The following is a 19,758-nucleotide window of genomic DNA, read 5'->3' on the forward strand; positions in this document are numbered from 1 at the left end:
TTTAGAGATACAAAATCTGTGGACTAAAGAATTTATTAAGAATCACAGCTCCTAAGTAATGATGCACATCTGAACTGCATTTATCAAAAAAAATATTTTAAATCTCTTGATTTCAAAAATGATCCTCTCAAAAAAAATGTTAAAAAAAAACGACTGACCCAACTAATTTGAGTGAAAACAAGAAGAACGAACCAAACTATTTCACGAGCATTATTGCGGCATTATATCGTATTCACGTTAAGATGTGAATTTTGTAAATATCTAACAAAATAGCTGAAATTTACGTCAAACTATTGAACCAAAATCTACATTCGGAAATTTCTTCCTATTTGAAATATTTCAATAAAGTGAAGTCAAAGACAATGAATGAATGAAGAATCAAAATATACAAAAATCTCCTATCAGCAAGTTAAGAGCAAATTTCTAGGAAATACTGTTCACAAAATTCCTAACCGAAAACAAAACCCAATTATATTATATCAATTAGCTGTTAAGTCGTGCCAAAACCAATAAAAACCCAATACATGGAATTGTCATCACGAAAGAAAACGACTTGAATTCTGTTTAGACTATAAGCAACATAATGTAGTACGTTCACACCAGTTTTATCCCGAAAGAGACCCGGTACTTCACATTGAAAAAAAAACTTAAAGCAAAAAACAGAATATTGAACTAATAAAAACAATTAACACTTTTACTCTCTTTTCGAACTACGTCTTCCCTGTATACTGCTTCTACGCCATTATTGCATTGACTAAAACCGAAAGAAACGCCCAACCTACTCCTTCGGCTTGCCGCCACCTGATCCGATGTACTTCGTATGCTGACCCCTAGCAATGATCGAGTTGTCACGCTTGTGCCGCAGCTCGCACTCCAGGAAGGCCAGATTTTTGCCGGCACGAATCGTATTGGCATCAATGATCACTTCGTCCCCCTCCCGTGCCCCCTTCAGATACGTCACGTGGATATCGACCGATACGCCCGGCAGGCAGTTTTCCTTGGTCATGAGCGCGTACGTCGTGACCACGTCCACGATGGTTGCGGTGAAGCCCCCGTGCAGTCCACCGGCCCGGTTCAGCTGTTCCTCGGCCACCTTGAACTCGGCAATGCACTTCCCGTCGCCTCCGCTGACGATTTTTAGCTGAAATCAGCAAGATTGAAGACATAAGCCATGAATCACAGACAAACAGACATAACACATTGAACATTCACAAATAAAATTCATCGTCGTTCAAACTCTAACGACATCTGTTGATTTCATTTAGTTGGGCAAATCACGAACCAGATGGCGGTAGTGAGCAAACGTCAAACTAGAGCAAATCCGATGCGCGCGCCACGAGTGATCGATTGGCCAACTAATGATTATTTGAATTGACCAGTAGATCAGTGAACGATGGACATTTGACAAGTGTTATGTCTGTTAGTCTGAGCATGAATATTGCATTACTACACATAGGTTTCAGGATTCGCTCTCTAATGATAATGGTATATGATGATAAAAGATGGAGCCCCAGAAATGTGATAATTATTGTAGAATTTAAGGCAGGCGGCCCACTATAGGATTTCGGGCTGTCTTTAATCGAAAATGTCATGTCTTCCAAATCATTTTTGAACATTTTCTCTCCATTGTCAATACTTTAATTGAGAGAAATCCTAAATATGAAGTATCTAGGTGAACTTGCTCCAGAGATATAAAAGTCAGATATGGGTAAAAAATTCAGCAAATTTTCCGAAAAAATAGTTGAAAAAAATATGTTTTCGGAAAATTTGCTGAATTTTTCACCCATTTCTGACTTTTTTTTAATGTTTTTTCTCTGATGTTAATACATCATTACAAAGGTAATTGTATAAGCTTTAAAATGGTGTGCAAAAACTAATAGGAACACTGTGATTAAAAAAATACGAATGCAATAAAATTTCTCAAAAACAACGCTAATTTCAACTTTGATAGTGAAGAACTTTTTGCCTTTCTCGTACAACAAAGTTGTACCGAAAGGCTATCATTTCACTCCAAATTCGAACTTTTGATAGAAGTCCCGGAGACCATAGTATTATATACCATTCGACTCAGCTCGATGAGCTGAACAAATGTCTGTCTGTCCGTGTGTGCGTGTGTGTGTGTATGTGTGTGCGTGTGTGTGTGCACAAAATGCCATAAAAACATTAGCCAAATTTTCACATAGAAACTCTTAACCGATTTTCTTGCAACAAGTTGCATCCGACAGAGACTAAAACGCTGTTGATCACTATTGAATTTCATAATAATTGCAAATTGCAAAAAATAGATAATATTAAAATAATAATGAGACATAGTCACATAGAACAATAATGTGTTATGAAAAATGCCTTGCATCTTTGAATATTTATGAAGTTTATCCGTGGCTTGCTCCCATTAAGAGTTTCATCGTACTATAAAGATGCTCGTGTTGCACGCATTTAGGCGTAAGTATGCTCTTCGTTCAGTTTCATAGTACCATGAAATTGTCCGAAAGTCAAAACTCGAACATAGGAAATTCGAGAAACTTTTGGCAGCGCCATCTGTCGTCTACTAGTGTAAATTTTCTATCATAACATTAGACGGTGTAACTGTTTTGCCTTTCTTGTACATCATCGAGGTGTAAGCGTAAAGGCTACATTTATTACCTTTTTACGCGAGAAAGGCGCCATCACCGCTAGGTTGATTAATCTGGGTTTTTTTTCCTCAATATTCCCCGGGTTCTTTTATGATACCATCAAGGACAATGCTTCGACTAAAATGTTCCGAAGGAATTTCTTGCCAGTATTTGCAATTAACAGAGTTAAGTCAACTTAATTTTTTTCATTTGTTTTTGCCTTTCTCGTACTCTAAGTACAAGTCAAAAAACAAACTTTTTATAGAAGGTCCGGAGAACCATAGTGTTATATACCAATCGACTCAGCTCGACGAATTGAGGTGATGTGTGTGTGTGTGTTTTTTTTTTCTTCCTAAGCAATGGAGGGGGAATCTGCTCAACAGACATCCTGGGTTGTCCAGGAAGTGCGGGGTTTGAGACCACCTCCGACAGCAAACGAGGGAGGCAGGACTACATCCCCGACCCGCTAAACCATTTTCATTGCCGCCAAGCCCATAGTCCCTTCGGTACAACCAGAAAGTAATGCTTCAAAGGGGGGCCAGTGCACAACGCACCTTCGAGGTTAGCTGCGTGTCCTTGCAGCACCGAACATCGTGACTCGCTTTTTTAGAAGAACACCATGGTATCGTTCCAGCGCATTGCCGGCTTTCCAGGTGGCCTTACCACGCCCTATGTCCTCGGAAGGTGGGAAGGGTCGACTTCGCGCCTGCTTCCCTCTACACGACTGGTATCAAGAATATCTGCGACAGGGTCTATTTCCCTCTACACGACTGATATCAAGAATGATGATGCCGCGTGACCTCTCTGCGACAGGGTCTATTCGCCAGCACACAGAGGGACTTGCCGACGCGGTGCCTACGCCTGCCCCAGCCTTGACAAGGACCCCTTTCCGTCCTCGGGCTCGGAACCCGACGCCGCGAAAGCGACGATACCATGTTGTTCTTCGCGCGGCCACTCGTTCAATAAAAGGATCGAGTTCGACCACAGAGCATGACCACCGGTATGACCATGAAGCCGACTCCGATCCCTTGGACCACCTCTTATTTGCGCCTGAACTAGCCATCCTTGAGTCCACGCGCCACCTTCTGTGTAGTTCCGAGACGATTTGGACGATAGCCGATAAAACGGCGTTCCAGCCAACTTCATCTTTACACATCCTCCGAACTAGGTTGTCCGGGGTAGTGTCCAGACCACATGTGGCAAGCATGTGGTCACGCATTGCGCGAAAACGTGGGCACACGAACAACACGTGTTCCGCCATTTCCTCTAAACCTGCGCACACCAAACACTCGGGCGAGGCCGTTACCTGTACTGTGATTTTGCAGCACGCTTAAACGCCGGGCACTTCGTTTACGAACCCATGGGGTGCTTGCTGTTCACAGTTTTGCTGGAACAAATCAAACAATTGGGAGGGTTCGTGCAGCTTTGTGCCTTATGTCCCTCCAATCCGCAGCGTCGGCAGAGATTGCTTCTGTCAGGGCCTTTGCAGTCCCATTGCTTGTGCCCCGGTTCCAAGCACTTGAAGCAAACTTCGGGTTGCTCGTGTATGCCCACAGGGCACACCGACCATCCCACCTTGACGCTCCCTAACTTGACTACCTTGGAGGCGTCCGCTCCAAATAGCCGAACCAATGCTACCTGCGTCCCTGCCGGAACTTTTCGTAGCCTAACGGCTGCGGTGGGTGTCTCCACTTCACACTGTCGCCGCAGTGCCGTGACGAGCTTTTCGACTTCGGTGATCTCGTTCAGGTCTTTAACCCTTAGATTCACCTCCGTCGTAAGTGCCTGCAACTTGACCGTCTCGCTTAGGACTTCTTCCGCCAACTTCTTGAAGGCGGCGCCCTTTTGCGAGTACGCCTATCCGGGTACGTCTTATTCGACGTACGTCGGCGCCGAGTTCACCGAGCTTGACGTCACTCCTCATCGCCATCAAGACGTCCGAGTACTTAGCCTCGTCCGTCTTGATGACTAGGGCATCGCCCCTGGAGCGATTGGCGCCTACCCTAGACTTCTTGCTACCCTCGTTCGCCTGGGCCTTCTTTTCGACCTTTGACGTCTTCGGTTTCCTCTTGTTCTTGACCAGGGTCCAGGAGGCGTCATCCCCCTCTATTTCCCTGGTCTGGGGCGGCTGAAAGTTCACACCCTGCCGTGACCCCTCACCACCGTCTTTCCTGTGTGGACGGACCTTTCCAGTTCCTTCCTCCCCCGGTTTGGGAGGTACCTGGCCGGGGTTCAACTTCTCAGCCCCACTACCCTTGTTCGGGGTAGTAACCCTCCCCATTTTGGAGCGGCCCCCAGGGAGCTCATCTCCTGGAGACTTTCTCCCACGTTTTTGTGTCTGCTCCGTTGGAGCATTGACCTCCGACGTGCCAGCGAATACTTGAGCCTCAGTCTGGGTAGACTTTGGCACCATCGTCATCGCTGACACCACAGACAAACAGACGTAACACTTCCCATTTCAACATCGTTCACGTGTTCAACGGTTGATTTGAAATACATCTGTGCTACGCGATTGTGCCAAGAGAGGCGCTAGTGTTCAATCGCTTTGACATTTGATTAGTATAAATGCTGCTGAATGTTTTCTGTGGTGATGACGATGATAATGATGATTGATATAGATGTATGCGTTATGAGCAAACGTCGAATGGGAAATAATTATGGCCGACTCTGTTTCTCGCGATTCTGATAACAGATGGCAGTAGTGTTTTCTGAAAAACGAATGACGATATTTTTTCGAACAGTTTGTATGAAGAGTTACGTCTGTTTGTCTGTGCTGACACGCTCTCGGACGATTCGACCTTGTCCGAGTCCGCGAATCCTTGGGCCTCAGTCTGGGTAGACCTCGACTCCACGGATTTCACGGGTTTACACTTGGCCATCTCGACCGCCCTCTCCAGCTTGGGGTCCAGCATCGACTTTCGAAGTTTTAGCAAGCTCCTCTTGAGGTCCTTACTGATATTATGCTTCGATGACGCAAAGTCGAGGATGGCGTCCAGCTGTTCCGTCGCCACCTCGAAAGCCGAAAGCCTATCGCGTTTGCGGTTCATCGCCCCCATAATCCATAACGTCCATAACCACCCCCCTGAAATGAGATGTAGTTCTTGAAGCCGTCTACCGATTGGGTGACGCTAGTGTTGCCTTTCCTATTTTAAGCTCCGTTCATACCGCCGCGAGAGCATTGGCGATTGGCGCTTTGATGCTGCATATGTTTTCCCGTGCGAAATTTTTTAAATATCATCTTTCTGTTTCTTCTTCTTCATGCCACATCAAAGCGAAAATCACGCAACAATGCAATACATCTCGTTGAATATAATTTAACAATGCAACAAATGCCGCTTACGCATCCAACTGTTCTGTCTTTGTGTGTTTATTGCTTAACCGGCAATGTTTACATCCAGCACCATGTTGCAGCACCATGTTTTTGGCTTCAGTCGAGTTGTTCGTGGATGACAGCCGTTTCATGGGGGTGTCCATAACCTCTACCGGTGTAGCCGAGGAGAAGGTTAAGTGACCCACGCTGGCGCTGCGCACCGAGCTGCCGACTATTGCCTCTGGCCTCTTGCGAAGGGGTTGTCGCCTACACTACTACCACTATTTGAAGAATTGACTTGGTTTTCCATTTTGGTCCCACGAGTTGTTCGAGAAAAGGGATCCACCAACGCCAGAGCCCAGCATGACGCGGTAAGGGACAATTACTGTGGAGGGTGCCCAGGTACCCCACAGGCTCCGTTGAAGGCCTAGCTCATTATTTCACCCCCTGGCCATGCATCCTCTCGGCACGGGTCGCTTAACGCCTTGGGATTAGGGGTTAGGGACGATGGTCCCCTTGGTCGCACCCACTCACTCTAGCTGATGTCAGAAGGACACCAGTGCCCAGGCTGCACTACCAGCTAAGTACAAAACCCTTAGCTGGCGGTCGATTGTCATAGGAAGACCCGTGGAAGCGGCCCTTCGGTCGGAAATTACAAAAGGGTACTGTTGAATGCGTTTGCGGAGTTTCGCCGTTTGCCGAATTTCGTTTCAGAAGCAGTCTCAGAGCAAATCGTCTGCGGTAGGAGATCTGGTGCACTCGGACGTGGGAGGTCCAATGGAGGTTGCCACACCCAGTGATAATCGTTACTACGTGACTATGGTCGACGATTTCAGCGGTTCGACAGTGCTATACCTGTTGAAAGCGAAAGCAGAGGTTGATGCAAAAGTTCGCGAATATTGCAGTATGCTGAAGAACCAATTCGGACGGTATCCTCGAATCATTCGCTCAGATGGAGGAGGATAATATTCCAGCACGGCGATCAAGAGTTTTCTGGCTGATAATGGGATTATTTTGCAACAAACTGCGCCGTATTCACCACAGCAAAACGGCGAAGCGGAACGTAAGAATCGTTATGAGGTCGATATGATTCGATGTTTACTTCTCGAGTCATGATTGGACTAGAGGTACTGGGGTGAGGCTCTATGTACGGCAAACTACTTCAAAAATTGCCTTCCGTCATCAGTTCTGACATGACATGACATGATTTTGATTAGCCGTGATGCAAAATTTGTGAAAATACGTAAAGAATTGAAACAGGGATGAAGAAGTTGAAGTCAGTGATGATGAAGAAAATCGTTTGGATATTTCTGTGTATGCTAGTGCATCCGAAGCAATTTCAGGAGGAGATGGAGCCCTGAACGCTTCGTGAAGCTTTAAGCTGTGTTCAATCAAAGTTAATTGCCTATTTCCGGGGATTAAACCACCCGACTTGGACGTTAATTTACAATGTAATGAAAACTCATATGTGAATATGTACGTTATGTGGAAGATATTGATTTGGAAAATGTATTGGAGGTAACCACTTTCCCTTCGATGGAACTCGAACCCATGACCCTACAGTACGCTAGACTGGTGCTTTATCCAACTAAGCTACGAAGGACCTCCGTCGGCCTTCGCAACCTAGCGGCTACTGAACGAGCTCGAGATTCCCAAATTGGACGCATAGTCAAATCACTCGCAATCCATTTCTCAAGCCAACGTTTCCACATGTGTATAGTACACGTCCACATTAGAGGAGCGTGAGTATTTAGAATGTCTGGCGGCTATACACATTCTTCATCAGCAACTGCACTGATCAAGTGAGCTGTGGCAAGAGTGCTGAATGGCGGAAAGCCATGAAAGAGGAGCTACGATCTCATGTGGAGAACGGAACATGGGAGTTAGTAGACCTCCCAGCTGGGCGTAAACCAGTTGGGTGCAAATGGATTTACAAGGTGAAACGGAATGCTGCTGGCGACATTGTTAAGTACAAGGCTCGTCTAGTTGTTCTAGTTCTGTCAAAAGTATGGGTAGGACTATGACGAGGACTTCGCTCCAGTAATAAAGCAGATTACATTACGAACACTCCTGGCTATTGCGACCAAACGGAATTTAATCTTGAAGCACTTTGATGTGAAGGCTGCATACCTGTACGGAAGGCTAGAGGAGGAGCTCTACATGCGACAACCGACTGGATTCGAGGTCAAAGGAAAGGAGAAGCAGGTATTTGGACTGAAAAGAAGCATTTACGGGTTGAAACAGTCGGTTCGTTGCTAGAACCATAAGCTGCATGCCGTTCTCCAAGGGCTGAAGTTCAAGCAGAGTCGAGCTGATCCATGCCTATATTCCATGATTGTGTACGGGAAACGTTTATATTTTCTGGTATATGTCGATGACATGTTTGGATGCGAGAGCAAGGAGGAGATCGAAAAGGTTTACTTGGCCCTGAGGAAAGATTTTGAGATGACCAATCTAGGAGACGCGAACTATTTCCTTGGGATGGAAATCTTAAAAGAAGATGGCAAATACGAAATTTGTCTGGAAAGCTATATTGGACGAGTTGTGAAGCAGTTGATATTGGGTGACGCCAAGAATGCAAAGACCCCAATGGAGAATGGAATCATTGAAACTCGGGAGAACAGTCCTCTACTAGAAACAAACACGCAATATCGGAGTCTAGTGGGACCATTGTTGTACATAGCTGTATGTGCCGGACCAGACATCGTTGCAAGTGTGTCCATTTTGTGAAGAAGTGTATGTTGACCGACAGAGGCTGATTGGGTAGCTGCTAAACGTGTGGTTCGCTACCTGAAAGGAACGAAAAAGTGGAAGTTACAATACGGAGATCTTGAAGGTAAGCTGACTGGATACTCAGATGCGTATTGGGCGGGTGATTTGAAAACTCGGAAGTCTACCACCGGAGTTGTGTACATGTATGCAGGAGGAGCAATTTCGTGGACAAGCCGTCTACAGGATTTCGTAACTTTGTCATCGATGGAGTCGGAATATTGGCGCTAAGCGAGGCAAGCCAAGAAGCGGTTTGGTTATTGAACCTATTTGAAGATTTCGGAGAGCCGCCGTTCAAGCCAGTTACACTGTGGGAAGATAACCAGAGTTGCATCAAATTTGTAAGTTCGAAACCCACACAACAGAATCTAAGAAATTTGAGACCGTCACGAAAAGTGGTCAGAAAGTATGGGCTAATAACTCAGCCAACTTCCAACCGATTTTCATGATTTTTATATCAATCGGTTGACAAACTCTTTAAGATTTGGAACAACTATTAATACATTTTGAATAAAGGCGCGGTTGAAAACTTGTTATACATAGCCTACAATTGCCTACATTTCGGCTATTAGACATCTGGCGCGTGAATTGATAAATGTTAAATTCATTTTTTTTAAATAATAAAAGGCAAGAAACCAATAATTACTGTTCTGATTCTGAGTCGCTGCACCCTAATACACTCAACCCTCTTTTTACGGCAGTTTTTTTTACGTCACTTCGTTTTACGGCCTCCTTTTTACGGCACGTGACGTAAAAAGAATTTGAAACATTATTGACATCCAAAAGTAAGCCTATGAAAAGGCACTCTTAGAAACCCAAAGAACAAAGTAGATGCTTTGTATACACATCATTTGCCTTCAACAATTGTTCCGTTCCAGGTCATCCAAGAATTTCCTGGAGTCTACACGCGTAACCGAGGACCTAAGGTCTACAAGCGTGGCGAAAGAGCTGTTATCTATTGTAAACAATGGTTTATGCCCAATTTGACATATTGAACCAAATTCCGTTCCAGGTCATACAAAAATTCCCTGGATTATAGGTACCGATACGATACCGAAGGGCTGTTATCTCTTTTATTAAATGGTTCATGCTCTGTTTGATCTATTAAACCAAACTCAATATACCTTAAGCAGCCGTTCCTTTCCTGGTCATCCAAGAATTCCCTAGACTCCTCAGCCGCGGATTCATCCCAAATATGTCTTCCGAGTATTTGTCTTTCACTTGCGTCTCAAATGTAGGCATATGAGTTGTTCTAAGATCTACAAATTGCCCTTGAGTTTGAATCAAATGGTCTGCCGAATCAACCAAGGCTTTCATGATGTCCCCAGCCGCGGTATCAACCCAATTATGTCCTCCGAGTATTTGTCTTTCACATGGGTCTCAAATCCAGATATATGAGATGTAGTAAGATCTCCAAATCCTCCTGGAGTTTGAATCAAATGTTCTGAAGAATCAACCAAGGCTTCCATGATGTCCATAGCTGCAGTAATAACCCAATTATGTCCTCCGAGTATTTTTCTTTCACTTGCTTCACCAAATTCAGACATATGAGATGTAGTAAGATCTCCAAATCCTCCTGGAGTTTGAATCAAATGGTCTGAAGAATCAACCAAGGCTTCCATGATGTCCATAGCTCCGGCAATGACCCAATTATGTCCTCTGAGTATTTTACTTTCACTTGCGTCTCAAATCCAGACATATGAGATGTAGTAAGATCTCCAAATCGTCCTGGAGTTTGAATCAAATGGTCTGCCGAATCAACCGAGGCTTCCATGATGTCCTCAGCCGCGGTATCGACCCAATTATGTCCTCCGATCATTTGTCTTTCACTTGAGTCTCAAATCCACACATATGAGATGTAGTAGGATCCCCAAATCGTCCTGGAGTTTGAATCAAATGGTCTGCCGAATCAACCGAGGCTTTCATGATGTCCTCAGCCGCGGTATCAACCCAATAATGTCCTCCGAGTATTTGTCTTTCACTTGGGTGTCAAATCCAGACATATGATATGTAGTAAGATCTCCAAATCGTCCTGGAGTTTGAATCAAATGGACTGCCGAATCCACCGAGGCTTCCATGATGTCCCCAGCCGCGGTATCAACCCAATAATGTCCTCCGAGTATTTGTCTTTCACTTGCGTCTAAAATCCAGACATATAAGATGTAGTAAGATCTTCAAATCGTCCTGGAGTTTGAATCAAATGGTCTGCCGAATCCACCAAGGCTTCCATGATGTCCATAGCTGCGGTATCAACCCAATTATATCCTCCTAGTATTTTTTTTTCACTTGCGTCTCAAAGCCAGACATATGAGATGTAGTAAGATCTCCAAATCCTCCTGGAGTTTGAATCAAATGGTCTGAAGAATCAACCAAGGCTTCCATGATGTTCATAGCTGCGGTAATAACCCAATTATGTCCTCCGAGTATTTTACTTCCACTTGCGTCTCAAAGCCAGACATATGAGATGTAGTAAGATCTCCAAATCGTCCTGGAGTTTGAATCAAATGGTCTGCCGAATCAACCGAGGCTTCCATGATGTCCTCAGCCGCGGTATCGACCCAATTATGTCCTCCGATCATTTGTCTTTCACTTGGGTCTCAAATCCAGACATATGAGATGTAGTAAGATCTCCAAATCGTCCTGGAGTTTGAATCAAATGGTCTGCCGAATCCACCAAGGCTTCCGTGATGTCCATAGCTGCGGTATCAACCCAATTATGTCCTCCCAGTAATTTTCTTTCACTTGCGTATCAAATCCAGACATATAAGATGTAGTAAGATCTCCAAATCGTCCTAGAGTGTGAATCAAATGGTCTGCTGAATCAACCAAGGCTTCCATGATGTTCATAGCTGCGGTATTAACCCAATCATGTCCTCCGAATAATTTTCTTTCACTTGCGTCTCAAATCCAGACATATGAGATGTAGTAAGATTCAAACTCCAGGACGATTTGGAGATCTTACAACTTCATACATGCAAGAATTGAAGACGAATGTGAAAGACAAATAATCGGAGGACAACATTGGGTTGACACTGAGACTGGAGACATCATGGAAGCCTTGGTTTATTCGGTGGACCATTTGATTCATACTTCAGGACAATTTGGAGATCTTACAACACCTCATATGTCTTGTTTTGAGACGCAAGTGAAAGACAAATCCTCGGAGGACATAATTGAGTTGATACCACGACTTGGGACATCATGAAGGCTTTGGTTGATTCGGTAGACCATTTGATTCAAACTCCAGGACGATTTGGAGATCTTACAACTTCATACATGCAAGAATTGAAAACGGATGTGGAAGACAAATAATCGGAGGACAAAATTGGGTTGACAACGAGACCGGGGACATCATGGAAGCCTTGGTTGATTCGGTGGACCATTTGATTCAAACTTCAGGACAATTTGGAGATCTTGCAACACCTCATATGTCTTGTTTTGAGACGCAAGTGAAAGACAAATCCTTGGAGGACATAATTAGGTTGATACCACGACTTGGGATATCATGAAGGCTTTGGTTGATTCAGTAGACCATTTGATTCAAACTCCAGGACAATTTGGAGATCTTATAACATCTGCTGGATTCGGAGAGATCTGACAATACCTCATGTAAGACGCAAGTGAATGTATTTGGAAGTATCCTCACTATCAATAAATTAAGTGAAATACTAGAAATTTTAGCAAAAATTCTTTTTACGTCACATTCGATTTACGTCCCCCCAATAAGTGACGTAAAAAGAGGGTTGAGTGTACGTAATTCTACGTTGATTTGGCGGTCGTGTCTCTGATACTACCTTCTACTTTTTTTATTTCACTAAAATTGTGCTATGTGCGAGACTTTCAGCCCTAGGCATGTACATATATGTTTTATACCTATAATTCATCATTCCAAAATTGGGTCCAAAAATGAAGAATCGATATTTGATTTTCTTCCAGGGAACAATGAAGGTAATTATCCTGAACGCGTCAGTTTTTCTTTTGACTCAAAAATCGAAAAGAACGATGTTTAATTTGGAATTTTGTAATAGATGAAAAACGCTTCCTCGACATGTTCGGTCTTGTTTGACGTACGGAATAATATGATTCAAACGCACTATCAAAACCCCGCAGGGCACTTGAATCGACCTTTGACAGTTAATATATACACTTAAAATAATTTTCACTTAGAAGCTACTTGAAAACATATGCAGATATTTTCCATGTAGTTTCGTGTGTGAAAGTTAAATGATTTATTAGTGATGGCACTCATTATTCTCAATTCACTAGAAAATAAAATAAAATTTAAGTGAATTTTCGATTGGCCATGTACTTAAATTTTAAGTGAAACTTCGATATGTTTTTTCTATAGTATTCCTATTAGTGATGTATATCCCGTCCACTAGAAGCGGACGAGGGCAAAAATTTAAGTACAAAACTATTTCATTTCATACTCAAACATATTGCTTCGCAAATCGTTCTCATAATGCTTTTGCAAAATGTTTCATTAGCGATAGTTGATAAACATACATTTCGCTCTGAGAACCCCACTCATATATTTTTCATACATTCATTTTGAGTAGAATTCACTAGAAGAGTATATAGATATTATTTTCAATGTTTTCTAATGAATTCCACTACATTTCTTATTAAGATGCACTTGTGATTTGAGTAAGTTTTATTTGATTCCAGTAAGGCCGATGGAAGTTTCGATTTTTAAAGTCTACATGACTTTTTATAGTGGAATTAAAGTGACAATTATTTTGAGTGTATGCCTGACGTTTTGGGCTGATGATTGATTCGTTCTGAAATGTTGCACAGCCCACAATTCGCCTCAAAATGTTTTATAGGGCTTTAGAGCCCTATAGTTTAGTCAGACTTTAAAATGTTAATTTCAACGAATAAAGTCGTGTATTTGAGTGTTTTATGTATGTATCGTGAAGAGGAGATGCAAAACTTGTTATTAGATATCAAGCAGAATTAATATGTTGAAAATGTCTACTCCTTATGACAGGAAGAACAAAATTCCGCTACTAGGGGGTCCACTATTGGGCATTTTACCCTATGCTTTGCCCCGTGATTTTTTTTTCTGGGCCCAAAATTCTTCACGCCGATCCACTCCGCTGCCGCCGAACATTGCTTATACGGCGTGGCGCCGCCGCCGGTGTAAAATGGCTTTACGCCGCCGCTGTTCTCAAATACTTCGACGCTCAGGTCTAGTTCTGAGTCGCTGCACTCCAATACGTAATTCTACGTTGATTTTGCGGTCGTGTCTCTGATACAACCTTCTACTTTTTTTATTTCACTAAAATTGTGCTATGTGCATATATGTTTTATACATATAATCCATCATTCCATCAGGATTCCCCAATAGAACATTTTAGTTTATCCACGAGCATACTTTTTCGCGTGGTGTGTGTTTCAGAAAAACTGATTAAAAAAAAATCCCATCGTGATTCTAAAATTTCAAACTTTATTCGAAAATTATTTCCTCCATTGGTTCAAAACTCTAGAGCAGAGCTTCCCAAACTTTTGGGTATGCGGCCCACCTAGCAAAATTCTATATGTTTCGCGACCCACCTATGAAAAAGTACATTTTATCAAGTAGTATTAAGCATTAATTGAAACAGAATGTCTTATGCTCCGGTTTCTTCCACATGAAAAACATTCTCGTTAGCTTACATGTACAAATGCAAAAAATGACGAACATGATATTGTTTGTCAAAATGTTAATGTTTATATTTTACTTCATTGAGGGGACAGCTTGCATAAATGTTTTCTAAAATAGCGTGGTGATTAATATTTGAAATATAATGCGGTTTGAACTTGAAATTATGTTCCTGACAAAAAAAGATCAAAAGGTTCGGCATCCAAGCTGCAATTAATATTTGATCTATGCGACCCACCAACAATCCGCTCGCGACCCTCGCGACTCCCCTGCACTCAACTAAATTTTCTTAGAAACATTATAAGCCTCATCTTATAAAGAGCGGAAAATTTACTTAATTTCATTTTCATTGACCCTCTTATGATAATTACTGGCCTGTTAAGAAATTCATTTCTATATCTTATGAAGTTCATAGGAGTTATTTATAGAAAAATAGAACATAATAATTGTCTTATGATTTCCATCACTACTCTTGATGTGAAAAACTCATAAGACAAATCTTATGAAATGAGAAGTCAACATGGTGAAATAAGTTGGACGCAGTTTTCATCGCAGATTCATTTCTAGAAGTCGATTGTGAATGGGAGGATCACAAACGTGAGTAAATATTTTCTTCCTGCTGTTATATTAAAAATCATATAATTTATGTTTTACAGAACTTTGTTCACACGAGATACCAGCTCATCGATAAATATACCAACGAACATTTATCACCAGCAGAAGAAGGCCGACCGATAAAACCGATTGAACGACTCTTGAGTCTCGTTGCAACCATCTCGACGAAATAGCAATCGAATAATCCCGAAATTATTGATATTGATATAATGTTTGCGATACAAATATGTAGTACATATTATCAATTCAGTTAAAAACCAAAAATAGGCTACTAGCAAAGTTGGATTTTTCTAACAATCCATACGTTAAACCTAATTTTGGAAGTGGTGCACTGTATAGCGCATCACCAAATGAAAACAGCGCATCACTTCCGAAGTTAGGTTTAGCGTCCGCCCATCGCCCATCTCGGTTTTCTTCTAATTGATAATATTATTTTAAGTTAGTTAAACGAGAAAAATACAATATTATATTGTACAATGATTTGTAGTATTTTTTATTTCCTTCTTTTGAACTCATGAGAGAGCACAACATATAGGAAAATCGTGAGGAAAATATTATCACCCTCATATGAAAAAAATATTGATGTTCATAAGATTCTCTTACGAAATTCTTTATGAACTCTGAATAAGCTTAATATTTTCATAAGACAAACTTATGAAAATCATTCTCGGTCATATAATACACTGTTTATAAGAAAATCGTATAAAGCTTATAGGTTTTTCTTATAGCAAATAAACATAAGATATTTGTATGATTATCACTAGTTTTCTTGGTTGAGTGTGGGGGTCGGGACCCACAGTTTGGGAAGCCATGCTCTAGAGAAATGAAATATTTCAATTCTAATTTGATCATCATTTTAATTTAATATCGATGGCAACACTGTTGAGCGTGGGCTGAAATGTCAAAACAATTCATTCATAAAAGTTTTACGACGATGGATGCATCTCGGTACAAAGTTTAATTTTGAAATAACACAATTATAACGGATGTTCCAAAGTTAATTATTGCTGTGCGTGGTGTGAACTGTGTTATAAAATGAATAAAAGTGGCTTCCGAGGAATTTCCAAATGATTCTATACTGAACACATACCTGCTGTAAACATCGATCGTAGCCATTCGTTTTAGTCATATAGCTCGAGACTGCACGCAGAAATTCCAATCCTTTTTTTGCACTCATCCTTTTAAGCATAGATTTTTAGTTTTATCAGAACTTGGTTTCACAAATTCAGTCACCCGAAAAATTGGAGTTACGCAAACAGCCGCTATTACTGTGCGGTGTTGATCAATGAACTGCAAACAAAAGTCAGACTACGACGAGAACCAACCGAAGGGAGAGACAGCTGCCGTACTCCGACCATTCGTTTGTTTTGGTTCTGCCCTTTCGCGTGAGCGACGCTCCTATTTCCGTGTCAGTGTGTGCCTCCGCGTCGAGACGCCGTTTATCTGAGGACTTGAAATATTTTCTCAGCGCGCGTGAAACATTTCATAGGTAAGCGACCATGCGTTCTGTTTTTAATTTTATACCGATCTTCATTTACCTATTAATTTGATGCTGATATTAAAGTACTAGATTAGATTATGAAATTATTGTTTGTTGTAATTTAATTTAACATAAATGATTTTATATTTTTGTAAAAAGGTTTATTAATGTTTTTTGGCCCCCAGAAGCCCACAATGGAGATGAACGAGATCGGAAGTCTTCAGCTACCGGACCAGGTGAATCAACCGTTTGCCATTGCCAGTATAGGTGACTACTTTGTTGCGTGGACCAAGGGAAGCGTCGAATGCTTCCAGCTCAAGTACAAACACATAAACGAGGACGGGGCGCTGAATCACATTCTCAGTCGGTTCGAATGTTCCAAGGAGAAACCTACCGGTCAACTAATGACTAAGGAAACCGATATCTACAACAGCAGCAATCGATACGATCGGATGAAAATCTTGCTCGATCAGACCATAATTCCGAACGTAGCCACGCTGTACGTCAGCAATGTATTGGCTGCGGTATCACCACTAGGGATTTTTCCGGATTACAACGTCTGTCTGGTGGCCCATTTGACTAACATGGGTCAACTATCGATTCATCGGTTTGACAGCCTTCAGAACGAATGGCAACTGTACGTGGATGTCTCGGCCACTTGGAATGCTCACTTCAATGCCAACAACGTATTCAAAAGGCTCGACAAGCTGCAGCCGGCTATTCATGACGCCTTAATTACGAGCTTCTGTTGGCGAGATCATGCATTCCACCATGTGGCCCACTTTGCCATCGGCACTAAGTCAGGCACAATTGTCATTTACAGTTTGCTCTCCGATAGTGTCCGTATACAATTGATAGTTAACGCCGGAAAGCCGGTGCGAATGCTGAAGTGGATCACAATTTCAGAAGATCGCAATCTACTTCTAGTGGGATTACAAAACGGAAAAATAACGCTTTATGGGTTCAAAACAGAACCGGATGCGACGGTGGTGGATTTTACGCAGTTAAACGATGTGTGGTCCGATGAGGATAACTTGATAGTGGGGCAGGTGCAGTACGAAATGGACTACGCCAACGGGCGGTTGCTGATTTTAGTAGTCAAGGGGACGCATTTGATGGCATTTTTGTGTAATTTCCAAGGCAACATAGGCTCAGTGGCTATCGAGAACATGAATAGCTTTATGATAACAGGTAAGTGTCGATATTGACATGGATTAGCTGGATGGTATGCACTAATTACGTAAGCATTTTTACAGGTATCCACCCCTCCAACCATGTAACATTTTTTCCATACAAATCATTTTTTATTTATATGGAACGTAAGAAAATAGCAGACCTACCCCCTCCCCCCATAAGTGCTTACGTAATTAGTGTACGACCCCAAGGAGATTTTCAGCCTAGGACTGATTCTTCTCCGTTGGAAAAGTTTATTATCTAGCTATATGAGCAAGGTTATTATTTATTGATTGTCACTTTCAAATTAAGTTTGAGTTTGGAAATGAGACAAAACCTTAAAAAATATTGTTTAAATAAATGGAAATAGATTCAAATTATAAAAAGACCAACATAAATGATACATATTTTAATTGTTATCTGCATAAATAATTTCATGTATATTTTTATCGACACTACATACATTTGCAAATAAATAGTAACAATTACTATTATTTTATGTCATTCCAGGTCTTCAATATCTTTCTCCATACCGTTATGTCATATGTACACTTCCCGGAATGTTGTTTTGCGTCAACATCCACATTACCAATGAAGATCAGTTGCTAATTAAACAAACTCCCATTACTACCGATTTGAATCTCAGCAAATACTCTATCTACGGAGTCACTGCCTCGCGTAACCGATCCTGTTGGCTTTTCATCGGCTATCCATCAAAAAGCTTCGATCGCCTGAGCCTACGCACACCAACGGTTATCTTCTTCTGCAAATTCAACGAATGCGACGCTATACAAATCCTGCTGGACAATCCTACCCTACGAATGACCAACTATTACGATTGTGCCGAAGTTGTTCGCTTCGGTGGCAATCGCAATCCGGATGCGGTGAAACTTCTTGAACTAAGAGCATCTTACAGCGCCAATGTAGACGACAGTTTCGCCTACCATCTGAAACTTCAACTGATCCAACTGGGTGCGAGACTGAGTCACTTCAAAAAGCGATGCCAACCAATAGCCGAAGTGCTTTTCAACCAGTCTCAATTTTTGCAAATCGTTATCGAAATTCTCCATGCGGCGAAAGTTATCGCATACTTCCTACATGTCCATCATACCCTGAATCAGCTCAGTTACCACCAGCTACTAACAGTGCGCTGCTTGCGTAATTTCATTCAAGAATTCGTCGACGATCACTTTCCCGGAGACTTCGAGCACATACACCTCTCACTGAAACCACCAATGCAGGAGGTGCTGGTGCGGGCGAACGAGCTGCTTTGCTCTTCAGACCAGCAGTTGTACCTCGAGGAATGCACTTTCTGCTGCGAGTCAATCCCGGAAGCGAAATTAACCTGCGTGGACAATCACCAAACATTCCGCTGCTCGATTACGAAGCAGCAAATTGAGCTTCAGAACGTGGAAACGATTTGCGAAATGTGCGACCGTTGTTCGCTCGATGCTCAGCAACTGGCGGACATTTTCAGCGCCGACGGCGGTCAGCTGGTTATCTACTACATGGACTGTTGCTTGTGTGACATGCCCTTTAGGAAGCACGTGATTCCGTGAGGTTTTTTGTAATAATAAAACGCGTGACCACGACAAGTACGTACAGTTTGTTCGTTACATATAACCGAAATCCATTCAATAATTTTCATTTTGCTAGAACTTCTCGAGAAATTATTTTACTATTTTGATAATCTCAAATTACCTACTTCAAAATAAATTGCAGAGTCGGATCAATCGCTTGAAGAAGAAGTGAAAGCGCAATATATTGAGTAGTCTTGCTTTTAGTTAATAAATTTGTCTTTTTTATTATTATTGTTTTTTACCTAGTTGGTTTATTTGGCAGGCTCAGTCGTGTGTGATAATTTGCGGCGCAGCAATTTAAGTATGATATATTTCAGTTGATATCATCTTATCATTAACAATAGTCGGGGAGGGACAAAGACCAAAATACTCGTGGCGACTTAAAGTTAGAAAATTGTACAACTCAGGGCGGTCGGGTTTGGGATATAGGTTTAAGGTATTTAAGCTGCTCTATCAGATATTTGACGTCGTGAAATGTTTTTATTTTACATGACAGAATGCATTTACGCACTACCCACCACACGAGAGCCATTGTTAGGTAAAACCGACTAAACTCACCTTTTTCGGCTTTTGGC

The 19,758-nt window shown here is 42.0% G+C and overlaps 2 protein-coding genes across 3 annotated transcripts; one reads left to right on the forward strand and one right to left on the reverse strand.

Annotated features, from left to right (window-relative positions):
- Nucleotides 1-558: 558 nt before the first annotated feature.
- Nucleotides 559-16,181, reverse strand: LOC134210764 (acyl-coenzyme A thioesterase 13-like). Its single transcript, XM_062687019.1, has 2 exons — nt 16,041-16,181; nt 559-1,141 (listed from the first exon to the last, which is right to left on the reverse strand). The coding sequence occupies exons 1-2, from the start codon at nt 16,137-16,139 to the stop codon at nt 779-781; spliced, it is 462 nt and encodes a 153-aa protein (XP_062543003.1). The 5' UTR covers nt 16,140-16,181; the 3' UTR covers nt 559-778.
- A 118-nt stretch (nt 16,182-16,299) lies between these two features.
- Nucleotides 16,300-19,208, forward strand: LOC134210763 (uncharacterized). 2 transcript variants are annotated; one of them, XM_062687017.1, is made up of 3 exons: nt 16,300-16,439; nt 16,616-17,621; nt 18,114-19,208. In XM_062687017.1, the coding sequence occupies exons 2-3, from the start codon at nt 16,625-16,627 to the stop codon at nt 19,160-19,162; spliced, it is 2,046 nt and encodes a 681-aa protein (XP_062543001.1). In that variant the 5' UTR covers nt 16,300-16,439; nt 16,616-16,624; the 3' UTR covers nt 19,163-19,208. The 2 variants fall into 2 exon arrangements, with proteins under 2 accessions (XP_062543001.1, XP_062543000.1); XM_062687016.1 differs by having other exon boundaries at nt 16,318-16,439; nt 16,590-17,621.
- Nucleotides 19,209-19,758: the final 550 nt, after the last annotated feature.

The sequence above is a fragment of the Armigeres subalbatus genome, chromosome 2, assembly GCF_024139115.2.
Source record: "Armigeres subalbatus isolate Guangzhou_Male chromosome 2, GZ_Asu_2, whole genome shotgun sequence".
NCBI classification, from domain to species: Eukaryota; Metazoa; Arthropoda; class Insecta; order Diptera; family Culicidae; genus Armigeres; species Armigeres subalbatus.

What these genes read in the sequence shown, in the direction of transcription:
- LOC134210764 (XM_062687019.1), bottom strand. Translation starts at nt 16,139, where the DNA reads ATGCTTAAAAGGATGAGTGCAAAAAAAGGATTGGAATTTCTGCGTGCA. An exon ending in ACGATCGATGTTTACAGCAG is followed by an intron (nt 1,142 to 16,040) that starts GTATGTGTTCAG and finishes TGCTGATTTCAG; the next exon opens with CTAAAAATCGTCAGCGGAGG.
- LOC134210763 (XM_062687016.1), top strand. Translation starts at nt 16,598, where the DNA reads ATGTTTTTTGGCCCCCAGAAGCCCACAATGGAGATGAACGAGATCGGA. An exon ending in GAATAGCTTTATGATAACAG is followed by an intron (nt 17,622 to 18,113) that starts GTAAGTGTCGAT and finishes ATGTCATTCCAG; the next exon opens with GTCTTCAATATCTTTCTCCA.